The 18,794-nt window shown below is 38.5% G+C and overlaps 1 protein-coding gene across 14 annotated transcripts in view; it reads left to right on the top strand.

Moving 5' to 3' along the window:
• MYCBP2 (MYC binding protein 2) overlaps positions 1–18,794 on the top strand; it is a 414,953-nt gene that overhangs the window by 373,007 nt on the left and 23,152 nt on the right. For 11 of the 14 annotated variants that reach the window (XM_073347199.1, XM_073347171.1, XM_073347218.1 and 8 more), the window contains 7 exons: positions 1,901–2,140; positions 3,045–3,143; positions 6,565–6,645; positions 7,840–8,106; positions 12,736–13,019; positions 13,291–13,387; positions 18,279–18,398. In XM_073347199.1, the coding sequence (XP_073203300.1) occupies positions 1,901–2,140; positions 3,045–3,143; positions 6,565–6,645; positions 7,840–8,106; positions 12,736–13,019; positions 13,291–13,387; positions 18,279–18,398 (1,188 nt within the window). The remainder of the gene's footprint in view (positions 1–1,900; positions 2,141–3,044; positions 3,144–6,564; positions 6,646–7,839; positions 8,107–12,735; positions 13,020–13,290; positions 13,388–18,278; positions 18,399–18,794) is intronic. The other 3 variants (XM_073347148.1, XM_073347249.1, XM_073347229.1) reach the window with 2 other exon arrangements.

The following is an 18,794-nucleotide window of genomic DNA, read 5'->3' as shown; positions in this document are numbered from 1 at the left end:
TGTTTTTGAGCAGTCATGATCATATTATGTCTGCCTTATATTGTTTACTGTAGCTTCGAAGAAAAAAATGGTAAATTGGCGTTGTTACCTTGATCCTACTAGTTGTTTAAGCACCGGCAACTTCTTTTTGAGTCTTGAACTAAGTGGAAGATCAGACACTTTCTATCTTTTAAGGCTCCTACTTTTTGTTTTATAAGCTAATGGGCAATAGTGTCCTTGATGTGTTGTGTGCCAGGATGTGCTACTCTCTCCTTATTGGCATCACTGTCAGTTCATCCCTCCACATTTGTAAACAACATCTAGAACCCTTTTCTTGCTAAACGTGTTTTTAGTATGACCATTATTGGCCATATAGAATCATAGAGCCACAGAAATGTAGGGCTGGAAAGAACCTCGAGAAGTTATCAAGTCCAACTTCCCTTTATTTGAGGTAAGACCCAGTAAATCTAGACCATCCCTGACAGGTATTTGTCCAACCTGTACTTAAAAACCTCCATTCCACAGCCTCCCTTGGAAACCTATTCCAGAGCTTAACTACCCTTATAGTTAGAAAAGTTTACCTCATATCTAACCTAAATCTTCCTTGCTTCAGATTAAGCCTATTACTACTTGTCCTTCCTTCAGGGTCCCCTCTCAGTCTTTCTCAAAACTAAACATGCCCAGTTTTTTAGCATTTCATCACAGGTTAGATTTTCTAAACCTTTTATTATTTTTGTTCCTCTCTGGACTCTCTCCAGTTTGTCCACATCTTTCCTGCAGTATGGCACCCTGAATTGGACACTGTATTCCAGCTGAGGTATCATTAGTGCTGAGTAAAGTGGGACGTTACCTCACCTATAGTGGTCACAGCTCATTTAACTAGGGCCCAGGCAACAGCGCACTTGACTGGTGCAGAGGCAAAAACAGTTGCTTTCTTGAGTCATGCCCCTATTTAGAACATGTGTAGGGCAGTTACCTGGTCCTCAATACATACATTTTCCCAGCACTACTCTCTTTTGGAGACATCCAAATGGGATGCTAAATTCTACAGGGTTGTCCCACAATCACTATGTAGATAGACTCCTAGCACTTACCTCCTACAATCTAGATCCCTGCTTGATAGACACAGTGAATACATATATGGATAAGCACTCAGAAGAAGAAACGGTTATTCACTCTACACATCTCAAAGAATTATAATTACTGTCAGGTTAGTTTCTTTTTGTGGATGACTTATCCAAACAGTATAATAATTATTGCTTTTCATTAACTTTTTTCTCCAGAGAACTTTGAATCTTGTTTTAAATGGAACCTAAATACTGTTTTCTGTGATTTAAAAAAAACACACTTGAGATGAAATCTTGGCTCCATTAAAAAGTAAATGGGATATTAGCCACTGACTTCAGTAGGGTCAGGATTTCAACCTGTATTTCTATTTTTTTTTTTTGTCTGACACAGAATTTGAAAAATTAAGTGCTTTTAACCATGTTTTATATTTTAGACAACTACTTTTCTTACAGAAAGTGAAAGAACTTTACATCAAAGTGATTTACACGTTTATAAATTGCTGCTGAGAGCATGAAATAGACTCTGGTACAACTGGATAACCAACAAAAATGACTTTTTACTGATTTTTTTAAACTGGGCTTTAAAAGTGAGAAGAAAATGAATAGTTACGTGTCTTTTTTTATTTATAATTTGAGACTTTGAAATCTTAACCTGTGAAGATTGGTAGTTTTATAGTAAAAAAAAGATTTGTAATCTTATGTTGTTCAGAACAGACATTTGTGTGTCACCTAAGCTATAATTGGTTTCTACACTGTATGCTGGATAATTTGTACCAATAACTCACCAGGAGTAAGTGACTCAGTTAGCCTGATACTGTGTTTCAAAGTCATATCTTTGTATTCCCGTTCATCAGGTTGATTTGGATTCAAGACACATTGGTTGGGTAACAAGTGAACTTCCTGGTGGAGATAATCACATCATCAAAATTGAATTGAAGGGCCCAGAGAACACACTAAGAGTTCGACAAGTGAAAGTACTAGGATGGAAAGATGGGGAAAGCATTAAAATTGCAGGCCAGATCTCAGCAAGTGTAGCTCAGCAAAGAAACTGTGAAGCTGAGACACTGCGAGTATTCCGCCTTATTACATCCCAGGTAGGACATTGCAACTATCTCATATGGTGAATCACTGGAGAACATGAAAGCTGCTGAGATTTATTTACTCATTCTTTTTAAAAAGAAGAAGGCTATTTTTTTTTTTCTGTGTGGGGGGTGGTGATAGAGTGGTAGATAGCTATGGTAGAAAAGAACTTGAATTACTACTTCATACAGTGATTAAACATGCTGATGAAGTAAATTTCCTTCTGGAGCTTTTCCATTGTACTGATTTACAGTTGATTTGTTTCTTTTGCCTTTCTTTGGTTTAAACAATCCACTGTCCTGCAAAACCTCATTTCTTTACACTACCAACAACATACTACTTTATATTCCTCTCCCATGTTTTTTCCTCGTTCCTTCCTTTTGTCCACACCCGCTACCTCATTTAAAAAATATGCTGTATCTCTTTCTTGTTTATCTTGTCATTTTAGACTATAAACTTTTCAGGCGAGAGATTGTCTTTATTTGTGTTCAGACAGTACATAGCATAAAGATCCTGATCAGGGCCTTTCGGTGCTAATGGAATATAAATAATATAAATTCAGACATTTTGAATAACCATTGTGTGTGTTGGTGATGGATATTATCACAGATATTGGAGAGCAAGCTAGACATTTTAAATGTAGAATGACAGGCTTTTTAAAATGGTGACATATTGTAATCGAATGTTAGCGGCTGAAATTTCTCTGATGCTGACTGCCAGTGCAGACTCCTCTTTACTATATTGTTGCCAGCAATCAGAAAATCTGATACATGGTCCACAAAACTAAGCAATGTTAATCTGTTTTAAACTACAAAGAGTGACTGTATAACCCTCCTTATTTTATCAGCTCGAAAAGTTTTATGTCCATATGAGCCTAGTTTTGAACTTTTGTTTAACCTTTGTTGTAACTTCTCACAGGTATTTGGAAAACTCATCTCTGGAGATGCTGAGCCAACCCCAGAACAAGAAGAAAAAACACTGCTGTCTTCCCCGGAAGGAGAAGAAAAAGTACACAATGTATTATTTATGTTTTACAATTATTATTTTACTGAAATAAGTTGTCCAAGATGTTTTTTCAGTCTATTTTGATTTTACTCATATCATAATAGATCCTCTTACTCAGATATTCTTTACATCCCAGCAATATTATACTGCTGCCATGGTCTATTTTTAAAAAAAACATAATTAGAGGGATTTTTGTGTGATTAATACTTTTGATGACTAGATTATAATTGTGGCTATAGGTTTTCATTAAAGAGTCTTTGTAATAATGGTACAAATCAGTGATACTCAGACAGGCTCGGGAGCTGCAAGTGGCTCTTTAATGTGTCTCCTGTGGCTCTTTGCAGCACATGATATTAAAAAACTGTGTGATTTAATTATTAATCAATCAGGATGCTTTTACTATGTTGTTAACTAGTTGTAGAATACTCTGTCAGTCAATTTGTTGTGAGAATAATATAATATACTATACATAGAGAGTGTGTAAATGAAATGAATTCACGCTGTGGCTCTTTTGAGTAATGACGACTGCTAATTTGGTTCCTGAACCACTGAGGTCTGAGTATCACTAGTACAAATCATACTAACAGTTATGGAAGTCAGACATCTGTCACAGTAAGCAGAAGAATCAAGTCTCTGAATTTTGTCTGTAACTACTCAGAGCTAATTACTTATTTATTGTAGGAGATGCTGGCACTCCCTCTTGCTGTTATACATTGTTTCTTGTTTTATTTAAACACTAAATCACATTGGTTTGCACAGGAATTTGGAATGGGGATCATTCTGGAGTTGAGGAAGCACTTGTTGCCCCATGAAAATAATTTGGCTAAGAGCAGCTGTCAAAAAATCACAATTTGCTGTCTGCATTGTGTACAATAGAGCTGTCTTGAGTCTTGCTGGTAAAATTTCTCAACAGTCAATCTATACTATCTTCCCCAGTGTCTCATTTGAGAATGCTATACAGAGCTAAATCTCCTGATAGGATGCACCACATGACTGCTGCCTCCATTGCTCCTCCCCTTTCTCCTCAAACAAAATAGCCTTTTGTTTATGAGCAGGTGTGCTGGGCTGGGAATTTGGAGAAGAGTTTTAGATCCATTCCCTTCTATGAACTGGTGTTAATAATTTTGTGCCCTAATTATTGAACAAGGTCTCATGGTCCACTGAGAGACTCTACAAGCTGGGAATAGAACCAAGGGATGAAATCTTCTCCTTACTGAATTCATCACAAAAAATTCATTGGATACAGTGGGGTAAGGATTTCTTCCCTGCTCTCCAATATGGCGTACCCAAGTGTCACTGGGTTCTCTGCTCACTGCTGCGGCACCTTCTTGTGTGTCATTTGGGGAATAGTTGTCAATGAGTCTGATGCCCCCTCTTTCAGTTGCTCACCATGTGATCTCTCTCTCTCCCTCTTCATGACTCAGGGTGATCCCTCTGACTAGGTCATCATAGCTCTTCCTTTCTGGGGTATCAAAGTCCTAGTGGACAAACTGTCTGAGGCAGTCATGTTGTCTACTGTCCTCATTCTGCCACTTTCCCAGGGGCTGGTAGGGGAATCCGGACCCATCTACTACTCCAGGGACCCTATGTTTAGCACGCATGGTCTTCACAGTCCCAGACACTGTTTCCGTTTCCCTCGCCTCCTTCCTACCTTTCTTCTCTAGCTCTGCCCCCACTCTGGGTTATCAGTGGAGCTTCCTCTGATCCCTGTGGCTGTTTCACCCCTCTCAGGTTCTTGCAGGAGTCTGTATTCCAAGGATCTCAGGGCTTACTTCCTGCTAGAACTCCGCCCTTGTTGTTGCCATCCCCCCCCCCCCCCTCCTCTCTAGGGAGTGCCTGTAAGTTCCTTCCTGCAGCCCCCTCTTACCACCAACTTCTCTCTGTGTGCCTGTCCCAGCTCCAGCCCCAGCTGGGCTTCATCAGTCATAAGGCCTTATCAGCCCTGGCTCTTCTTTAGGTGCAGCCTAGCAAAGGGTTAATTGGCTCTTTCTTCCTTCTTAGGCCTTGGTTGTGGTAGACACTCCATCACACCAAGTCTCATCCACTGCACCACACTGTCTATCAGAAGGATTAAGAAAAATCTGTTAAGATTTTGCCAAATTCTGTGCTTTCTTAAAAAAGACTACTCATGCATGTGTAACCCTCTGTTTCAGGGTGCTATGCATCCTCTTCCTAATGGCTGGTGTGCAGATGGTAATGGCTTATTCATGCTGCCAGATGTTATAGTTAGTCCTTTTGCTGAAGTGGTAGAGTTTTGTGGTGAAGTGTAGAAGGTCCAAGGTTCAAACACTGCTGAAGATAAATGACAGGAGGTCTATTACAGTTGCATATGAGAAAATTTGGTTCTGTCTTTATTGCTTTTTGAAAAAGTCTAGGAAATTCCAAAGAGAGAAATGCCAGAGTTAAGGTCACCTGTGCAACCATAATTTTGTCCCCTCGTGCATATGCATTATTACATAGACTTTAATTGCATGATCACTTGCTATTTATTCCACAGGACCCCTGCTCACTCATCCATCCTTCCATTGTCATAGTAAAATCTGTTTAAAAATAGATATATTTTAAAAATCATGAAAATTGTGGAATTATGTATTATTGATCATGGCAAAGTTCAATCATATTAGAATTTAAAACTAATAGAAAGTGATGGGCTCGTGACTGGTAATAGCATTTGGAATCTTTCATTACCATATTGCTGGTTTAAAGCTGTCCCAGTTCCTAGTAACTTAAAAGTATAGTTTTCATTGGATGCTTTTTAAGTGGCCTAGGCCCACTTGAAAAGATTTGCTTTTAGTCCAGTGAGCAAGTTATTTTTTATGACTCCTTAAAGTAGTTCATCCAGAACGGGGTTAAGGCCCAGTGGCAAGGCAGGACTTCTGTTTCCAGTGTTGTCAGTTCAGCACATTTCACAAGTGCTAAATTAACTGCAGATGATTTATGGTAGATCCTGAAAAATACATTGTCTGATTTTTGTTGCCTTTACGTATTATAAATCATGGAATTTTATTTTTATTTTCATTGTTGAGTTTCTCCTTCTGGAGACATTTAATTTAAAATACGTAAAGATCGTAAAACTGGTCCGTGTTACGTTAGTTTCTAAAGACTTAATCATTGATGATCAGTATTAAGTTGAATTCATAAGGGTAGGTCTTAGAAGACAGAATTTCATTTGTCTGAGCTTGCTGGAGATGTATCTGCGTATCTGTACTCTGACCTTTTATATTTTACTTATATACCAGGAAGGAAAGAAGCACAGCTGACCTGTGTCAGTTTTCCTAATTGATTTATCTTGGCTACATAACATTATGCTATACATCAGTATGTTACAAAAATCTGTTCACTTTTAGCATAGAATAGATTGACATTCCACATTCATTGGTGTGAAAATACTTTAGAAAGTCTTAATCTAATGTTATTTCTGCTTCTTATAAAGGCAACTTCAGATGCAGATCTGAAAGAGCACATGGTTGGAATCATATTCAGCAGGAGCAAACTGACAAATTTACAAAAACAGGTTTGTGTAATACAGTTCTTGAGGTGTTAAATGTTTATCTTAAATTGTAGCTACTGGAAAAGAGCATAATTATAAATCTTTTTGTTGTTTGACATTTTTTTACTTGAGTATTTTTCATCCTTAATAGTATTTGCCATACCTAAGGCTCTGTTTCCCTTATAAATTACATCTTTAAAGATTTATAATTTGGCTTTAAAATTTAGCAGTGAACTGTAACTAAAAATAAAATTTTATCCTGTGAACCTTCATTTAAATTTATAGTTAAGTGGAATACAAGTTGTCTTGTGTTTACTACTAATAGTTAATGCTGTCATACCTCGTTCAATTTTCAGATGAGTCTCAGCTGCCAATTTTGGGTACTTATTTAAAACACATTTTCCCTTTCCATGCCACCAAATAAAAGTTTAGATTTCTTAGATTATGGACAGGAACGAGCAAGGAGATCAGGGTTTGGGCTCTGAAACTACCCCATCCACAATGTCTTCAGATGTTTGGATCTGGGGTTTTGTTTAGCTTCATCTGTTTTTTATTTTATTTTTTTTTACTCAAACATAGAAAATTGGCTACTGTGCATCTGAGGTAACTTTAAGAAATTTCTTAAGATTTTTTATTTAACTAAATTCTCCTTTCACATAGTAAGATTAGAGAGGAACTAAGTGCCCATCTCCCATTTAATTTCAACAAGATTTAGGTGCCTGTTTCCCTTTTGCACCTTTGAAAAGCCAAGCCTTACAAGCTTTAAAATCTTTTAAATATGTTTACTTTTTTAACACATTATTGGGTAAATTATATGCATTTAATAATGTGTATGTATACATAACAATAAAGGTTTTTTATTGTCTCTAAGATTTCTTAAATATGTGGTTAGAAAAGAGATTATAAAGTGGTTTTAAGGAAGTATTCTCTTTTGGGAAGGTATATGTATCTTTTTGACTTCTAGTTGGGTGTTTTCCTGGATTTTAAAGAAAAACATAGTTAAGTGATATTGCCACAAACTCACAGAGTCCAGCAAATTCAGTATTATAGGTACATCTTTAGCCTTAATTTGCATTTATAATGGGGAGTAATAGAAAAAATCAGCAATATTTTATGGGCTTTTTTGGTTTACCATTGCAGTCTTGAAGGTGTTTTTGCATTTTTTTTTTTTTTTTAGTTCTTACTAAGCTACTGTGTGTGGGGCATTTGTTTGGTTAGGTATGTGCTCATATAGTCCAGGCCATCCGAATGGAAGCAACCCGCGTACGTGAGGAATGGGAGCATGCAATCTCTAGCAAGGAGAATGCCAACTCTCAGCCTAATGATGAAGATGCCTCTTCTGATGCTTATTGCTTTGAGCTGCTGTCCATGGTTCTGGCACTGAGTGGTTCCAATGTAGGTCGTCAATATCTGGCTCAGCAGCTGACTCTACTCCAGGATCTCTTTTCACTACTGCATACTGCCTCTCCCAGGGTACAGAGACAGGTGAGTGTGCTAACTACTCCTTATTTCTTGAAGTACTTCCAGCAAAATAATCCAGTGCTAAAAATTAGATCATAACGGGCTTGACAGTACAGAGTGTATGCGAATTGATTTTTATTCAATTTAGTTGTTTGCCTCATTTCTGATTTTTATTAAACAAAATATGTGTGTATAATTTTCACTGTCAAATTCAAAATGTCCTCAAATATGAGATATGAAATAGTCTCAAATAAAATAAAAGCATACTTTTGTAGTGTGACTACATATGGAGGACAGTTAGCCTGAATAGAAAATGATTCAAAAAGTTATGAGCATTTGAAAACAGGGATTATAGTAGAATCTGGTTTTGCAATCAGAACTATGACATCTGTTGGCCACTCAGTATATAGTCCCAGCTGTCTGTGGACAGTATTGCTGCTCAGGATCTCACTCTGCATCCCCACCCATCTCATCTCAAAAGGTTTGCGATGCGAGCCTTTTATGGCAATGTGAACTGCCTTGTACAAAATTTACACCAATGGACATTCTCTCCAGATTAGCACAGGGATCTAATGGTCTCTTTGCATTATTATGTGACAGGCCCATAGAGGAGAGGGAGAATCACTTGTTTTAAATACAAAAATATTTGCAATACAGATTAATACAGCTCAATAGCCCTTTTAATATGAAAAGAATTATTTTCTCCATTCATCATTTTTTTTCAGATACGTTGCAAAGATAGTATCTTACCAAGAAAAGACACACAGGAAATATGTGCAAATAACATGAAGAAAAGTGCAATATTATGTAAAGAAAGTCCACAAACTAATAGGCAGTTCTAACAATCATCAATTCAACACAACCTTTAAACTGTGAGCAAAACTGGTTTAAGACAATCTGGGGACCTACACCTATCATTAGAGGGAGTGCCCTCAGCTGCACCCCCTTTGCTCTGCCCTCATGAAGTGATCCTGTGGCATCAACCTCCTCCCCCAACTGGGACTGCTAGTGACAGACAGCACCCTGCCCTCTTCTAGAGCGGCTGGGGCAGCAGCATGGGGCTCCTTTTTTCTGCTACAGAAGTGATAGTGGGGTCCCTCTTCCCCTCATGGATAAAATGAGTGGTAGCAGACATCACCTCTTTCTCCTAGATTGGCAGAGGTGCCAGTAGGGGAACCCCGCATGTGTCTGAGTGTACCTGCTCAGGTGGGTAGAGGGCTGGCTGAGATAGTGGCACTTTTCCTGCCACAAACACAACTTTGTTTGGACAGTGTTGTCAAGAAGCAGTGAGTGTTGGAATTAACACCCCATTGATATTTATAGAGGAATTCATACCACTCTGAGCCAATTCTTTCACATTGTTTGCAGATTCAGGCAGACGCAAGTTGCACTTGTCACTTTTTCAAGCTTTTCCTCAAAATCATCAGTGCTAGAAGCTTAACTAAAAAGAAAACATAAAAGCTCTGATTCTGAAATTATTACACGTCTGTAGTTTCTTAGTGCCTATACCTTTATCTGGTCCTGTTAGTGAATGTAAAACAAGTGAAATCCATTTAAAAAATAGCTGTTTGAGTTGCTTGTTGTTACTTACAAAGAATGCTATCACACGGCAGTATTACAAAATTATTAAAATACAGGAAGCAGAAATTTTTCTTTAAAATCTTAGAACCATACTTCTTTAGACATAGCTACAGCAAAAATTATTGAAATTTGAAAACTGAAATTCTGTATGCAAGCAGCTCTTAATGAAGAACAGCGTCATTGCTGGGGACTGGTTGAGTGCTCCAGGCCAACAGCACTGCCTAATGGAGACACTCCAGGATATAACGCTAATGGTCAGAGTCCAAAGGTCACTTTGCCTAGTGGCATTATCACAGGGTAGAATCGCCTACTGGAGAGAGTCCAAGGGCCACTTGTACTAGTGGCAATATTACACAGTAATGGCACACACTGACAAGAGTCCAAAGGCTGCTATGCCTGGTGGCAATATCACAGGGCCCAATAGCAAGTATGGGGTGGGTAGGAGAACCTGGCCCACCCTACTCAACCAGGTTCCAACCCTGAGCCCTTTGAAACAGTGTACCCTGACACAGCATTCAAGTCCTGATACCCCCAAGCGTGTTCCCTGGGTCCCTTCCTACCTTTATTCCAGTCCCTCTAATGTAGTCATCAGGTTGGACACGGGGTGATTCTTGTGTTCTCTCTGATTTGTCTCTGGAGTTTTCTCCACTGACAACAGCAAGTGGTCCCCTTCAGTTCCCATGGACAACTGGCTTCCCATGGCGCAGCTAGGAGGCTCAACCCTGGCAGCTTGGAGTCCTGGCAGCTTCCCGGCAGGAGGTTGCTGCAGCTGCTCTCCTCCTCAGTCAGCCTAAACTGAGTTGCGCTGCTCCCTTTTGAATATTCCCTCCATTGGGAGTTTGCCCAGCAGGGGTGAGTGGGCATGGCCTCTTGGGTCCAGGGCAGTTTGTTAACCCTCACCTCTCCAGTTCAGGGTTGGTACACCCCGTCATAGTCATAGCTAGGTTTGGAGGGGAATAAGAGATTGGCTGGTCGCTTCTGAATATTTGTACAATTTTAGCAGAGCTTACTGAATTGCTGCTCCCTTTATATCATCACTACCCTTTCTTTCTGCCCAACCCCCCAATAACGTGGCTGCTGCTGGAACAATGTATGTGATTTAATGTTAATTTTATTTTATTGTGTCATTGAAATACAAGCAAAAAAAAAAGTTACCTGGTCATAAGCAATAGGAGAAAACGTGGATACTGGTGTTTTTGGAGTCTATTCTCTGTTTTGCTACACTATGTAATACATCATACTGCATGTTACAAGCTTTTATTTAAAATAAAATAACCTGTTTCTGCGAAGATGATACCCTCATGTGTAAACAAATGTGTGTTGCCCACTTAACCTACCCTTGCAGAAACTATCTTCAGCCAGAAATAGTACTCCTATTAACTTCTGAGATAAAAAATTAATTGGCATCTAATATTAAGCACAATTTAGCATCTAATATAAAGCACAATATTTTATTTTTTCTGTTTCAAAATAAATTAAAAACACAAAACTAGGTCAGTGCAATGTTAAGGCTGTACAGTTTATAGCTTAAAATTTGAAAATCAGGAAATGGAGGAGTTAAGTTTCCAAAAGTAATTTTAACCTGGTCACATTGCAAATCCTTTGTACTTTATCTTTACATTTAACAACATAAACAGAAGTATATTAAAATAGAAACAGAGTAATATTTCCTGTAAGCAGTGTAGCCAACTTAACATTAAAGTTATAACCTAGTGTTGTGGTTTTTTTTTTTTTTTAATTTCATTGTGGTTTTTATTTTAACCAGGCAAACCAGTATTGTATTAGAATAGGGAAATTTATTTCACTATTGATAGTAGAAGTTTGTCTAGGTTTGAATGTTTTCCAAAGGCAAGAGATTTACAAAATTAATGAAAGGTAAGTTATTGGGGCAGGGAGAAATCTTGTTTAGTAAAATTGTGGCAGCTGAATGACCTCTACTGAAAAATGTTGATGTTAACTGCAACCAAAAATTGCAATTAGGTTTCTTTCCTTTGAGTTCCTGTAATAGCAGTTCTGTATCTGCTCAATACTTAAATGGAGCAAATTTAAACCAACTATAATAAGAGTACTTGTGGCACCTTAGAGACTAACAAATTTATTTGAGCATAAGCTTTCGTGGGCTACAGCCCACTTCATCGGATGCATAGAATGGAACATATAGTAAGAAGATATATATAGATATATACATAAGTACAGAGAACATGAAAAAGTAGAGTAAGAGGCTAATTAATTAAGATGAGCTATTATCAGCAGGAGAAAAAAACTGGAGAAAAAAAACTTTTGTAGTGATAATCAAGATGGCTGATTTAGACAGTTACAAGGAGGTGTGAGGATACTTAACATGGGGAAATAGATTCAATATGTGTAATGACCCAGCCACTCCCACTCCTGACATCAGGAATCATAACATTCAAAAACCAGTAGGAGAACACTTCAACCTCTCTGGCCACTCAGTAACAGTTTAAAGGTGGCAATTTTGCAACAGAAAAGCTTCAAAAACAGAATCCAACGAGAAACTGCTGAGCTTGAATTAATATGCAAACTAGATACCATTAACTTGTGTTTGAATAGAGACTGGGAGTGGCATCAGTCAGACCTAAAATGACCATTTAGTGCCTGGCTATTGCTTCTTACATCTCCCTACCTTCCTGTTAGTAAGTATTCTTAGTATACCACAGAGAGCTTTTGAAAGTCTCAAGCCTTAATTATGAATTTATATGCTGTGTTGCATTCTGTATTCCAGTGTAAGTAATCAGATTTTCAATATAGCAGCTTTTCGTTGCATTTGCATAAGGTACTTGGATACTCCTTTTTATTGCAATTTTCCTATAAGTAACTGCGTTAATAATAATTATGCTTGAAATTTATGTAGCACATTACAATTTACAAAGTATGGTACAAACATTACAACATTTCTGAGAAAGATGATTTAGAAGTTAAAAAGTAGATTAACTGTTCTTATGAAAATGACGTACCAAAATAACTTATAAATAAGTAAAAGGTGCTTTTGAATATGGCTTTAAAATTCAGCTGTCTCCTTTAATTTTGTGTTGCTTTGGTTCTCCTCCTTAGGTCACATCATTATTAAGACGTGTTTTGCCAGAGGTGACCCCTAGTCGCTTGGCTAGTATCATAGGTGTGAAGTCTCTGCCACCAGCAGACATAAGTGATATTATTCACTCAACAGAAAAAGGAGATTGGAATAAGCTGGGTATCTTGGACATGTTCCTGGGGTGCATTGCCAAAGCACTCACTGTACAGCTAAAAGCCAAAGGAACCACTATAACTGGAACTGCTGGCACTGCTGCAGGCAAAGGAGTTACTACAGTTACACTTCCAATGATTTTCAATTCCAGGTTGGTAGAAGCTATATTTTTGTCAAGTTAAAGACAGACAAAAGCCAGAGATTTTAAAGTAAAATACACTCTTTATCTCTCCTTTTTATAATCTGAAAATAAATACTTTTACCCTACTATTAGAACTATTTAATTTGACATAAAGTGTTACTATGTTGATGATGTAAAAAGCAGGGTACTAAATAACTGTAATGTTCCTTTGATTACGTTTGAAATATACTAAGACATTGCCTTTATTAATTTCATTTATCTTATTTATTATCTTTTGCAGCTATATTCGCCGAGGTGAAAGCCATTGGTGGATGAAGGGCTCAACTCCTACACAGATTTCAGAAATCATTATTAAGCTGATTAAGGACATGGCAGCAGTAAGTTTCCATGCTCTGAGTGTTACTTTGATGTTGAAACAGTTCTGATCACTGAACAGTTCATGTATTGTGTTTTTCCTGAGGAACCCTGCTTCATTCAATGCACTGTGAATGAGGTACAGGTCTCAGGAAGAGAATAGACGGCCTTTAGGTTAAGGCATTGAACTGGGACCAGTGAGAATTGGGTTCTGTCTCTGGCTTTGCCCAGATTTTCTGTATATTGTTGAATAAGTCACTTAGACAAAAATTTCAGAAGTAGCGGCTCACTTTGTTCCTCATTTGTTAGCTGGCCAATGTGAGACACCTAGAACCTGAGTTTTCAGGAGTGCTGAGCATTCACAATTCCATTTGAACTCAGAGGAAGTTGTTAGTTGCACAGCACCTCTAAAGTGTCTCTGGCAAGTTTAATTATTGAATTTTTAGTTTTTGAATGTTTGACTTTGCCAATGTATTATTGTTTTTATATATTTGTATGTAATTGTTTTAGGCAAAGGTGGTAGAGCCACCTATTGCTAAGGTTGCCCAACACTTCGCACTGTAAGACCCTATTTCCAGTTCCTTATTACTTTGGCAAACTGTGTATTACATCTATGACTTCTGACTATAGAAAAGGCTTGCTCAAAGAATGTCTGCTGGGTGACTGGTATGATGGTCCTAATAGTTTAAATGCTGCCTGCCAACAACTGTTTTCAGTGATTTATAATGGAATACCAGAAGCGTTTTTGGCTCTTGTGAGAGCTTGATCAACTTTGTGTTGCTATTCAGGTATCATCTTGTCTATAAATGAAGTTATTGTTGGGAATCTTTTGGATATAGTAGTGTAACCAGGCCTCCGTGGATCACAACTGAGAATACCAAATTCAGGACAAACTGCTGAGAAATAGGGCAGGTACACCCCAAAACTGGAGCTTATTCTCCCATGAGACATACCAAACCAGCAACAAAAGTAAACTTCTGTCTCACCACACTTGCTAACAAGAAGTCAGAACAGCAGTTTCCTTAGGCATTCCAGTCCTTGTATCACCACCAAAAACACTAGACGTAGAGATGAGTGGTTCTTTAAAACCAGTTTAATCAATTAAAGGTTCTTCTGATCCCAAAGGACCAGCCACACACCAAGGTCAATATACAACTCAGATCTTACCCAAAAATCATGCTGTTGCCAATCCTTTAGTATCTAAAATCTAAAGGTTTATTTATAAAAAGAAAGAAAGGTAAAAGTTAAAAATTGGTTAAAGAAATCAAATACATACAATAATTGCAAAGTTCTTGGTTCAGGCTTGTATCAGTGATGGAATAAACCGCTGGCTTGAGTCAAGTCTCTGGTTGCTTCCAAATCATTGGAAGGACCTCAGTCCCTGGGTTAGACTTCTCCCATTAGTATAAGTCCATGGTCCAGAGGTTTGAGCAGGAAAGAGGCAAAATGGAGGTGTTTCCAGGGCCTTTTATAGCTTCTGCCATGTGGAGAGAAACCCATTGTTTCAAACAAAGCCCTCAGCACAGCTAGTGGAAAGTCACAGGTGACAAGATAGTGTTTGGAGTCACATGGGAAAGTCACATGTCCATGCATGATTCTGCCTAGACACAATATAAGCCACTGCTTAAGCCTCAAACAGCACATTCACAGGAAAGTCCATTCAGTATAGAAGGGCATCTTCCATTGTGAATTAAATGTTCTTTTGATGGGCCACTCAATTTGAATAGACCTTCCAAGATGTGCAGGCTAAATACTTTGTGGGCGTTACCCCAGGAGCAAACATTTGAAATCTAGGTATAGAGCTTATACTCATAGCTTCAAATACAAAAATGATACATGCATACAAATAGCATAATCATATTCAGCAAATCATAACCTTTTCACAGACACCTTACTTGACAATCCTTGTTCAAGATTTGTTGCAAATATATAACAGTGGTTGCAGAAATTATCTATAACGTCACAAGTAGGTTGAAATATCTGTTGTGTTCCTGATGACTGAAGAGGCAGACTTGAATGTACAAGACTTCCAGATTATGTTGTCACAGGAGGAGGACTTCAGGATCGAGAATGTTTGTTGCAAGTGCAACTACTTTCAGTGTCTTTTGTCTCAGACTCATTTTTTTTAACTTCATTTCTACTCAAGAAAGATTTTTTAATGTTTGCAGGACATTTCATACATACAATGATGCATTTGGTCATTCTGATAGCATTTGGAAATGCATATTTCATTTAGCAGTACTTGCAAAATACAGATCCTTTTTTGTCTGTCTTTCACTGTGGAAATGACTCCATATGTTAGAAGAGGGTGTCACCATTTTTGCTGAGGGAGAAGAAAAATAATAAGAACTCCTCTATGCTGGGTGCATTTGGTTCTTCCTGTGAATCTCGGGGTCAGGACTCGGAGTCATGATCCATTCCAGACCCTTGAGATTCAACATGAGCACATACAGATGTTTTTGGGTGTGATTCAGAGGTGGACCAGCTGGATACCTTGCAGCCAGCTCACGTGGCATGTCAGGGGAGGCCAGGGAGGCTCGCTGGGCAGAGGCCTCATAACAACTTCCAGAGGACATGGAGGGGAGGTAGACAGGGAGCACCCTCCCACAGGATCTGCTTGAGGAAAGCAAAAGAAGCAGAAGGGAAGGCTGCCCTCACCTCCTGGAGCACGAGACGGGACACATGGGGTGGGACAGCCCAAGCATGATGGGATCTACCCAATCCTTGCATTCGTAGTCCAGGAGTTCTCCAATTCTGGTAGTGCCAGCCAAGACCAACCTCCAGGGCACCAAGGGGGACTCCGCCACCTGCACATCAAGGTGTGGGTTGTATTTCAGACAGGCTTCCGTCTAGAACTGGGGATATCTTTTAGTCATCTGACTTCCTTAAAATATTGGGAATTAATCTTTATCACTTTTAGCATTTTTCTCTACACCAGTTTAGTCACTGATGGAACTTTCCTGAATAAGGTCAATCCTTTTATTGAAGTTGAGCTGATTACAGATCCATAGTTAAGATTACATTACAGATTTCATTTTGACTGTACAAATAGTTCAAATTATCTGGTCAGTCTGTGGTGTTTAGAGAGAAATAAGAAATGTAAATTACAGATGAGGAAGTTTGATGTATTCGCATTTCTGGTGTATTGAAAACGGAGCTTAGGAGGTTAGTGGAATTACTATTTTATTTCCTAAGGATAGCTCAAAAATCTATTTGTTTCAAGGCAGATTTTCACCCTTTTTCAGACCCCTCCAGCACATAAATTATAATATAGAAATGCATGGAATTTGTTTTATTAGTTAATGGGTACCTAAGGATGGGAAGAATGTGTGTTAGCTACTATATTTTACAAAAATGCATCATTTCCCTGTTAATGAAAGGTAAGTACATCAGTTTTAAGCCACTGGATTTGTAAATGTCTACATTACATCTGAGAACATTGATGAAATAACTTTATACATCAATATTATTTTCAATTTTTAAAATGTTAGTAACAGGACACAGCTGTTTTACTTTCACCTATATATGGGACACACAGTTTTGAAGAGTATTTATAATTGTGGTTTTATGTATTACTTTCATATATACACTTCCTCTGTCTGTCACCTTCAGCTGTGCTGGACAGAGAGGGAGCTGTGTGTGAGGGGCCTGCTCTTTCTTGGACTCTTGAAACAAGTTGCCCTTTGCCCAGCCCTCAAGGGACAGGCTTGGAGGGTTGTCCCTAAAACTGAACTTGCACTGTAATGCAAACATTGAACTCCAGTCTCTGCAAATGCACGTGTGTTTGTGCTGTTCACATGGTTTACTCTTTAAATTCATGTTGTTACATGTTTCTAATGAAATTATGAGGTCGGAGTTGAGAGTGCAGTACAGTGTGAGTTACAGGAATGTTTTGTGGCATTATATGTTTGATCAAGAGGATGAATCTGTCAGTGAAAATAGTTAACGTTAGGGATGAGTGACAAGTAAAGCAGCAGTCAGCCCTAAGGTGATCATTTGACACTGGCTGCTGCATCCTACATTTTCCTCCCTTCCCTCTGGTAAGTATTCCTATTATATTTTCCCTTTCTCTTATTGCTAAGATGGAATGTTATCGCAGTTCCTTCTATGTTCCCAAAGCAAGTTCTTAGATCAGTGAGGGTTATCCACTCTTCCCCCAGTTGTCATGCTTTCTAGATGATTCTTAGTTCATGTCACTGATACCCTTAGGAACTTAATCTGCGGAGGCACTACACGAAGAGTAGGTCTACATTTGTGGTGATGTGTAGAATACAGACACTGCACGCCCAGCTAGCTCAGGAATAAATATTGTAGACACTAAGCTACTCTTTAGGTGGGTGGAGTAGAATGTCTTATATGCCTGAACCCTAGGGCACATACCATACACAGCTTTCTACAAGCCCAAGCAGTACTTCTCATGTCTACACTGCTGTTTTTGGCCACGTAGTCTCTGACTGCCAGAGCCTTTCCCCACCATAATGAAACACTCCGGAAGCAGGGAAAGGCTCCAGCAGCCTTGCCACTGCGGGAGCCTTTCCCCTCTGCCTCCCTCTGCCGGAACCTTTCACTGCCATGTGCGTTTGAACACCTTTCACTGCAGCATGGAGCTACATGTACCCTACATGCTCAGCAAGTGTAGACAAGGCCAAAGTTGGCATTTACCAATAATTACCACATAGGTATCTGAGACTAACCATTTTTCTGTATGCTTAGAAAAAGAAATAACTGGTAACTGAGTTGCATTTGCTGGAGAATGCTGACTTTTTAACTGTGACCACTGTACTTTAAATTCCCTTATTTCTAGTTTCCTGTTGAGTTTAATTGCAGTTTCATTTCTATTTGATACTTTAATGAGGAAAATAGTAATATGTTAATGAGTTTTAGAAAAGTTATCTACAGTTCCCTCTTTAACAGGGTCACCTGTCTGAAGCTTGGTCCCGTGTGACAAAAAATGCTATTGCTGAAACCATCATTGCTCTGACCAAAATGGAAGATGAATACAGATCACCAGTGCGATGCATTGCAACAACCAGGGTAAGGACTTTGTCAGTTTGTTGCACACATTTCATAACAGCAACATCCTATCTAATGGCACTCCCACAGGTTAGCATAATGTTTGGTTCCATGTGTCCTCACAGTAGTAAATTTTGCATACAGGGAACAGAAATTACAATTGCTAAGTCCTGCTCTGTATGTTATGCTGGGGATATGTCCTGTGATATGTATCCTGCCTACTCTGTACAAGGTGGTGGTTGGCAGAGCCTTTACATGTGTATTATTTTGTATGTAACAGTTTTGAGGTACTGTGTACCTCCGTTTTGAAGCTCTAATTTATAACTAATTATGTGCAAACAGTATGGTTTATGTCACACTAACGTATGTACAGTTTTTAATAAAGGTAAACAGCAAAACTTTTTTAAAAGATCAGTA

This window comes from Lepidochelys kempii, chromosome 1, assembly GCF_965140265.1.
Source record: "Lepidochelys kempii isolate rLepKem1 chromosome 1, rLepKem1.hap2, whole genome shotgun sequence".
In the NCBI taxonomy this organism is placed as follows: domain Eukaryota; kingdom Metazoa; phylum Chordata; order Testudines; family Cheloniidae; genus Lepidochelys; species Lepidochelys kempii.
Note: the sequence above shows the minus strand (reverse complement) of the source record. Positions and strands in the feature narration are given on the sequence as shown.